Source organism: Atta colombica, unplaced genomic scaffold (assembly GCF_001594045.1).
Source record: "Atta colombica isolate Treedump-2 unplaced genomic scaffold, Acol1.0 scaffold155, whole genome shotgun sequence".
NCBI lineage: Eukaryota > Metazoa > Arthropoda > Insecta > Hymenoptera > Formicidae > Atta > Atta colombica.
The window spans coordinates 1,873,373-1,882,059 of record NW_017259245.1 but is presented as its reverse complement, the minus strand read 5'-3'; the positions used below and the strand labels follow the sequence as shown (position 1 = coordinate 1,882,059).

General features: G+C 33.5%; 1 protein-coding gene across 1 annotated transcript in view; it reads right to left on the bottom strand.

Moving 5' to 3' along the window:
• Positions 1 to 6,223, bottom strand: part of LOC108685585 — a 33,718-nt gene extending 27,495 nt beyond the window's left edge. Inside the window, exons 1-8 of the mRNA XM_018190441.1 lie at positions 6,189 to 6,223; positions 4,813 to 4,949; positions 3,810 to 4,253; positions 3,013 to 3,262; positions 1,813 to 2,287; positions 1,457 to 1,595; positions 1,046 to 1,223; positions 267 to 471 (exon numbers count right to left, since the gene is read on the bottom strand). Of these exons, the coding sequence (XP_018045930.1) occupies positions 267 to 471; positions 1,046 to 1,223; positions 1,457 to 1,595; positions 1,813 to 2,287; positions 3,013 to 3,262; positions 3,810 to 4,253; positions 4,813 to 4,949; positions 6,189 to 6,223 (1,863 nt within the window). The remainder of the gene's footprint in view (positions 1 to 266; positions 472 to 1,045; positions 1,224 to 1,456; positions 1,596 to 1,812; positions 2,288 to 3,012; positions 3,263 to 3,809; positions 4,254 to 4,812; positions 4,950 to 6,188) is intronic.
• Positions 6,224 to 8,687: the final 2,464 nt, after the last annotated feature.

Sequence of the window (8,687 nt, the reverse complement as noted above, 5' to 3'; positions counted from 1 at the left end):
ATATATATTTAAAAAATATTATTTTATAAAAATTTTTTTAATTTTCAAGTATTTCAAGATTGATGTTACTTTATAAAATTTATTTTTAAAGTAAAAAAAACTACTAGAAATTATTAAATGTATCCATTAATATTTTTCTTTGGAAATTTTTAATAAAAATTCTGACAAAGTTTTCTTTGTTAAAAAAAATTTGAATGCTTATTCTTTTAATACATTTATCCTAATTGTAAGATGGAGTTTATTGTGAATTATCGAAAGGAACAAACCGTATCGTCGCTCTGAGAGCTCTGGCGTCTAAAATTACGGCATCGTATCATTTCTTCGGTGGTACTCTGCCGTCGAAAACCGCGCGCTATCAGGATCTCCTCCGTGGTGGATTGCCGTCGAATTATCGGCGCATGGTGAATATTACCGGGTGCGCGAGCGCAAGGACTGGGCTCTCTGGACGAACACGAAGAACTGTCCGGCGAACTGTAATAAAATTCGATGTGAAACACGATTGCCTAGCTTTAAATTCAAAATTTGAAGACACGGTAGTATCTCGTTAAAACATGACGTGAGACACTGCCGTGTTATAGTAATACGACATCAAGCACATCTATAAACTTTTATGAAATTATTGTTCGGATTTTTATATCCATTTTAATTCATATATTTAATTTATATCCATTTAAATGAACTTTATCTGACAAAAGTAAATGAAAGTAAATTACTTTATAAAGTAAATGAAAAATCTCTCTTAATTACAAATTAATCCCGTTATAATTTTTCTTATTTATAAAAAAACAAATTGAAATAATATAAGTATCTAAAAATGTCATATGTGATGTATTGTAAATTTATAAAAATATTTTATAAAAGATATTAATTAATTATATATAACAATATTTTAATATACAAAATCTTACACAACGTTAAAATAAAATATTCAAAATTTTCAAATTTCAAAATGAATAATTTGAAGTGTTGATAATAGAATAAGAGTACATCGAACGAAGCATTGTTTACACCATATATGTTAAAAAAATCAATAGAATGCAGGTACCGTGATGGCCGACCAGCAATTGAGGTGGACTGTCTTCTTAATCGACTCTTTCTCTGTCTGATAGGGCTGATATCTCTCTTATCAACATTTCTATCAGGACTCAGATGACTTTTTGAATCGCGACGTCGTAGGTAAGAAGCAGAATCCGGGCTTAAAGAGTCCCTCCGTGCTTTTCGACCTTCAAACATACATCAAGATTAATATATTTTGTCATTTATTCAATTATAGAAATGTCCTTTTTTAATACTTTTCTTCCAATCATACATTATTTATATATAAAAGAAATTTTTGCAAGACATTAATTAAAAAATGATTTAAATGTTAACATATCAATCGCCAAAATTTAAAAGTCTTAATCAAAATTTTAAAAACTTAAAAGTAGAAAAATTTGCTATAACAGTTGGTACCTACCTCCATCTTCAGGATCTGGCGATAAAGTTGGTTGGCTACCACGTCGTCCTGTGGGTGGCATCGATTCATCAATTGCTGCATGTTGGCGTATTAGCCTCGACAGTTTACTCGGCGAGACTTCTTTACCCTTGAAATTACACTGTCAAAAGAATCGATGACCATTATAAAATCAATGATCCTCAAACGAAATTAAAGATCTCTAATTATAAAATTATTTCATTAAATAATTAAAGAGAGAGAGGGGCAGTTGGAAGATCTTTTTGAAATATTAATAAAAACAATATTACAGTTTCATTGTATGAGCTGCTTAATTGCTATCCTTATCACAAAAAAAGAGCTCTATCGATAACCGCTACCTGCGTGGTCGAGTCTCTTCGAGTGGAAAGTAACGGATGCGTAGGTGTATTATTGACATTCGGGGAGCCGACTGGACTGGAGCTACCGGAAGTCGAAGTCCCAGGGAGCGGAAGGCTGCTTCCGGCCGTCGGTGAAATCGCCGGTGGTGTTACCGAGGACATAACGATGGTCGGTGGATTCACGGATGCGTCTAAGCTGACACCAATTTTGTTTTCAATCACGGGTTTTGTGTCTACAGTTAAGGTCGACATAGTCTGGCATAAGGTGGACATCACTGGCGAAGTGTTGAGCGACATTGTCTTCAAATCGGTAGTCGTTGTGATGACAACCGGCCCTTTCCCATTAACTATCAAGGACGTCGTCATCACCGTCTTTGTATCAATCATGGTGGAACCTGTTGATTGGGTTTTGCCTTCGATGCTACTCGATCTCTCACTTTTGTCCGTGGAGTTCCTCTGAGCCTCCAGATGTTCTCTGCGATAGAAGAAAATTAATAAGCCAGGTATATTATACTTTATTAATGCAAACACGAATAAATAATTTTAGATTAAACAAGTCCTATTATTCAGCACCGTACAATATATTACACAGAAAAAATGATTTTGCTGAAACATCTAAAAACGCTTAGCTACAGATTTGAAAATAATTTTTTGGGCCATCAACTAACTACGTGTTTTCCAGCAAGAACATAGTCAGACATTGTATAATACTCTGTGTAACAATGAATTATGTTATCCTTGTTTAACATAGGTAAATAACAAGGATGATTCACTGTGTTACACAGTGTCTGATTGACACCTACATTGGATTTTCTATATTAGACTACTAGTACTGGACTCTAACTATATTCGATATAATTATAATTTTTAAATATAATGAGCAGTGCTGAAAGTTCTATTTTTTTTGTAGCAATTAACTTAAATTTACGTAATTTAAATGTGATCCAACAAAATTATATTTTCAGATTTGTATTTAACTTTTAGATATGTCAGCAAAACCTTTATTTCCTTTATCTATATTTACACAACTTGTAACGTATCAATTAACGGATCATTGAAAATAATTAATTGTGAAAATTACTTATATACAATTTATAACATATCAATATTGAAAATAATTAACTCTGAAAGTTGAATTATTTCTCATATTTGTTAAGTAAATTTATTAAGATCTAATTGATTTATTGTAATTTAACTAACCGAACTGTATTGCTACCCGCGCTGTCTGTACTGGAAGCGCTTGGTCTTTGATCATTTCTATAATATTTCGTAGGCGTGACACCACCTCCATCGACAGATTGTTGAGATTGCCTACGTCTGTGATGACGACAATTGTGCTTACGATCACCGGGACTGTCCCGTATCTGAGATTGTCCCGTAATCACTGAATCCCTCCTAGACCTCGCGCTCTCTCCCGAACCGCGGCGAGAATTTCTCGATTCGCCTGAGCCTGCAATATAAAAATAGTCAACAAAATACAATTCTTTAAGCAATTTAAATGCATTTCTTCCGTAAAGATAAGTTTTCTTTACATCGTTCGAAAATTTATGTTTTGTGCATATGTACATTGAGAGAAATATTTGATATGAATAATCATTACTTTGCTAATATAGATTACAAAAACTTTCTTGTCTTTTAATTTAAAAATAAGATTCACTGACGTAAAAATAAAAATTACTAAAATTGAAATGCAATATAATAATTCAAAAATTCCGTACAAGTCTACACATTATGTCGTCATAACCATTAAAAGAAAATGCCATCTTCTCTAAACTTTTTCCGAACTCGATTATTCTGAACCGATATAGATATAACGAAACTTAATTTGTTCCTAATATAAAATTCATGATTTCCACACAGATATCCCCAATTTACTTTAGTATTCGCGACTCGCGAAATTAGTGGATCCATTCTCCGTGAAACGGGATTTCCAATGTAGATGTAAACGTGCTATTTTTAGACTGATAAAGCGACTTTCCTCTCGTTGAAAACTTTACCTCGGCGTGGCGTGGGCGAGATGACAGTGGGCGGCGGCTGTGGTTGCAGCAATACATCCTTTTTGCTCCAAAGTTTGGCTATATCGTTCTTAAGGTCACTGATGGCGGAATCTCGTCTGGACTTGCTGGACACTTGGCTCCGGATGCCGCTGTCGACCGAACTCTCCCGCCTTTTTCGCAGGCTGACCAAATGGCTGGCGTCCGTGGTAGTTTGTCGCGACCACGGTAGCGATTTGGCGATATCCGCCAAGGTTTCTCTTCGACAAAGCTTGTTGCCGCGGCTGCTTTTCGTAGAAATACCTCCGCCACCCCATTCCCGCAGAATATCAGTCAATTGAGCGAGACTCGATCGCCGTCGGCGCTGGTTCGTCGGTGAACAATCTTGAGTTTCGCCAGGTGGCGAGATTGACGTGATCTGTGCCGCGGAATCTCGTCTGCCTGTTCCTAAGGGCAAATACATTACGCTATATACTGAAGAGATGGTTATTCGGTAAATTGTAAGATAATGCTGTCTTATTATTGAGTTGTTACAAAAATCCGATATGTACAGTAATATAATGGAGTTTAATAGGAGTTCTTGTAGCTTTATTAAAGTAGATTGTCAATATTGAAACATTATTTTTGCATATATATATTTTACGTATATCTAATAGAGAAAATTGAAGATCTCGAGAAATGAAAATATGAAATATATTAATCATACAATTATATTTCTTTATTCTCAAAACGCCATTCTTTTGTGTTATAATTTTCTATTTAGCAATATATATTTTCTTTTTTTCTTTTTTTTAAAGAATGCATTTTACTCTCGAAAAAGGTAGATGACAATATAAATACCATTAACTTCTGACTTTAATATTTTCGCAAATCACACACACCACTATTACAATCCGCATGAAAATGAATTCAAAGCACTTTTGCATGAGAAAAACCAACGAATTTCCATAATGTGCTTTCGTGCGAAAAAATTCTGGTTACGGGCTAAAAGCGTGTCTATGCATACCCAGGCGTTGCCTCAGAGTGGACTCCTCCACTTGCTCTCGCACGAGGTCGTCCCAGCCGTTGCCACCCTGCCATATCAGCCCAACTTGATGACTTAGGATCGGCAGGTTGCACACGAAGCAGATCGCTGTCATGGTCCTGGAAAAGAGGAAGCGTGCGGTCTTGGTTTAAGTCGGCAAGGAAAGCGCGACGTCCGCTCGCAAGCGGAACGGAAGAACTTTCAACGGAAGAAGAAGGTGCATCTCTCAACGATAAAGTTACGTGAAACCAGGCCATGCCAACAGAGCGCTTGAAAGTGATAATTTGTCGAAGTCGTGGTTTCTCTCGTAAGCCCTTGAAAAAAACGCGTTCACGATAGGGATGATCGTCATGCTCGATTTTGCGTGAAGCTATTCTGGTATTCGAGATACAGCGGGTGGAGGCGCACGAGGTATTGATATATACAGATGCGAGCCTCTTCCTGCTTCTTTATCGCCACGAAACCACGCTTCGTCTACTTCGCCCACTTCGTAGATACGATCGAAAGAACTTAACGAGATATCCAAGATAATACAAACGTAGCTAAGTAGAACAACACTCTAACAATGTACAATAGACACAAGAACGCAAGTGTAATAATTAAAAACGACAGTTGTGTAAGCTCGACCATGTCGACGTCTTATAGAGATACGCGAGAATAATCTCAGAATCTATGTTAGCGCGAATGTGGAATTTTAGAAAATAACGCGAAATATTTCCGACAAATTGATATGTAACGAACAGAAATAGATCTTGCAACAAACATCGTAAACATTCTCGCATCACATTTAGAAAATAAATAAAAATATATTTAACATCAATTTAATCATGATCATGACACTTATAGATACAAAATAAAAAAACCAATATTATTATTTTTTATCCTCAATTTTAAGACATTCGCGCTATATAAAATTACCACGACAATGACACGTTCCGTTTAATGTTTAATATATGTAAAATTGAATTCTTTACGTCGTTCGGAATTAACATAGATTTAAATATGAATAAGGCAGGTTTCAAAGGAGAAGCGAGTAAACTCAAGAACTCATTCTAACGTATGCAAAACTCGAGATCGTCGAGATCACACAAGTCGATATCAGCTTCCGGTCTAGAAATGTTACCGCAGCGTGTTTCGCGAGCGCCGATGAACGTCATTCCAAAAGCGTGGATGCATAAAGAAACTCGAGATGTATATATATATATATATATATATATATATATATATATATATTACATAATATAATATATATATACAAATTACTATAGAGCGAGAGAGCCGCATATTTTTTTTCTCATTGTATACAGCACATACTGAAAACTTTTTTAGAAGGCATATATCTGATTTGATGTTTCGACCTGTAATGTCGAAGTCTGGGGCTCTGCAACGACATCGCATGGCAAGGGCCTGGCCGACCTGCAAAAGATACACACACACAAACTTTTTTTTTTTCGATAGACCGCTACCAAGTAGTAAAGTAGTTGATGTAGAGAGACATCGCGCTCTCGATGATGCTGTATCCTGTAAAGGCGCATGATACTTGAGATGCGTGGGAGCAATTGATGATCACTTTTAATTACAAGAGTCACTTTGTTTTTATGTAAACCGAGGCGACGCGCGACGCCACCATCGGTTTCTTATAAGCATTATCGAAAATCAATGACGTTGTAACAGACTGACAATGGAGTTTGATTATGATAATGTAATGCAAGAATACCGTGAATAAATAACGTGCTGCGACAAAATATGTAACCTGATATAATATTTTATATATATATAATAATTTCCTACACATTTTATAAAAATATTTTAATAGTTTAATAATCAGTCGGATCACGATATCAAATTAAATATAAAGTTTCACCGTATATGAGAAGAAATATGATTTTAAAATTATTCAACCTATTAAAATATGGAATATTATAATAAATGCGTTATGTGAGAATTTTTGCATCACTTGAATACATATTTCACCTCCGGTTTCACCCACATCTGATACCCGTGTATTAAGTGAAACTTGATAGAACTGCATTCCCCGTCAAATATGTGCAAACTTTGAATTATACGCTACAAATTTCACTCAAATACGCACTTCTGTCCATAATCTTCCCATAATTCCCGCGAAACTGATTTGCTACAAGCTTTGCCATATATTAATAACATTCCAGAAACTCGTACTTATAACGGTATTACCTCGTTAAAACTTAATTATTGCGTAGCCTTATATTAAGAGAAATCGCAAGTCGACCAACTCCAATCCATTCGTATGCTAATACAGCCGGTCGTTAACGGCAAAGTTTAATGGCTTGTATAAGACGAATTAAGAGAAGTAGTTCAATGGAAGACAAAAGCGTTTCGGTAAAGCGTAATTACAATTTTGTCAGAAGAACTGTAGACAGAAAAAACTGCAGCTTGTTGAAAGCTGGACCCGAAATGTGCGCGGACAACAATTAATTAATCTCCCTGTCAAAGCCATAGAACTTACTTATGCACGAAGTGACCTAATTAGCGATTCACTTGCCCCAATTATTTCGCTCTGCCAAACAAACGAGCATCAGTAACGAATGTATCTTTAAAATCGATTGTCAATAAGTTTGAATATAAAAGTTTCTTAAAAGTACGAAAATTTTACATATTAAAAAATGTAAGTCAATATTACTAGTAAATTATTCAATTAAAATTACAATTTCGTAATTCTCATATTTTTTGTTTTTAAATTTTATTTCACTTTATTTCATTTCTCTAATTTAATATTAATTTTAATTAATTTTTAATTAACACTGAATGAAAATTTACAAAGTACAACGTGCTTCAGCTTTTCTAAAATTCTTTCTCTTGAAAAAAAATTAAAAATTTTGGAATTATGAAACAGTTTTTTTAACAATAATTGAGTATTAAATATATAGTATATGTAAGTATATAAGACATAAAAATTCAAATAAAATAAAGAGTGTTGAAAAAGATATTAACCAGATTATATTATTGCTAAGTATATAATGTTATATAATAAATGTTTTTTCAGAATACAAAAAGAATCCTTGATACAAATCCCAACAACAAATAGAATTTTTTTTCTTTTTTTTACTAATGTTATTTGAAACTACGGGAAAGTGCAGATGCACAAAAGTACGCAGATTGCAAACTTTTATTTGTTCGTGCTAAAGCCCGCATCCGAAAGCCACGCTGAGGTTTGTAAAGCGCGAGAAACTACGCGAAAAACGTGTATTATGGCAAAGAATATAAATTTATAAAAAGATCGAAAGCATAAAACTTTTAATTTTCCCGCTGTTAAATATAACCATATTAAATACAAGAGATTTTATAATACAGCATAATAAACGGAGAAATGTGTAATAATTTTTTTATTGGTCACCGCAATTTTGTGCATCATTAAAAACAAATTCCACTGCGAAAAGATATTTTAGTCGATTTTACAAAATATTTTTTTATAAATGAAAATTAATTTTAAGAATAAATTTATCATAATTTTTTGTTTAAAAAAATAAATTTTTTAATAAAAATTTTCTCTTTGTTGTGGTTGCATTAATATTAAGATATATTAAACATCTTTTTTTTTCTTTTAAAATTAAAAAACATATGAGGTGTAAAATTGTTCAATAAAGTAATAATTTTAAGCTTTACAAATTTGTTTTGAAAAAATTTCAGGAATTTGATAACATTTTCAACGAAAGATTTATTTAAAATAATTTGAAACAATTCGAATTTTATGATATTAAGAATATTATGTAATAATATTTTAACAGTCTTATATTACAATTATGAAAATACGTTTCTTGATTTCTTTTTAGTAATAAATATTGAGTGAAATAAATCATGCGTACTTTTTCGAGTTATGA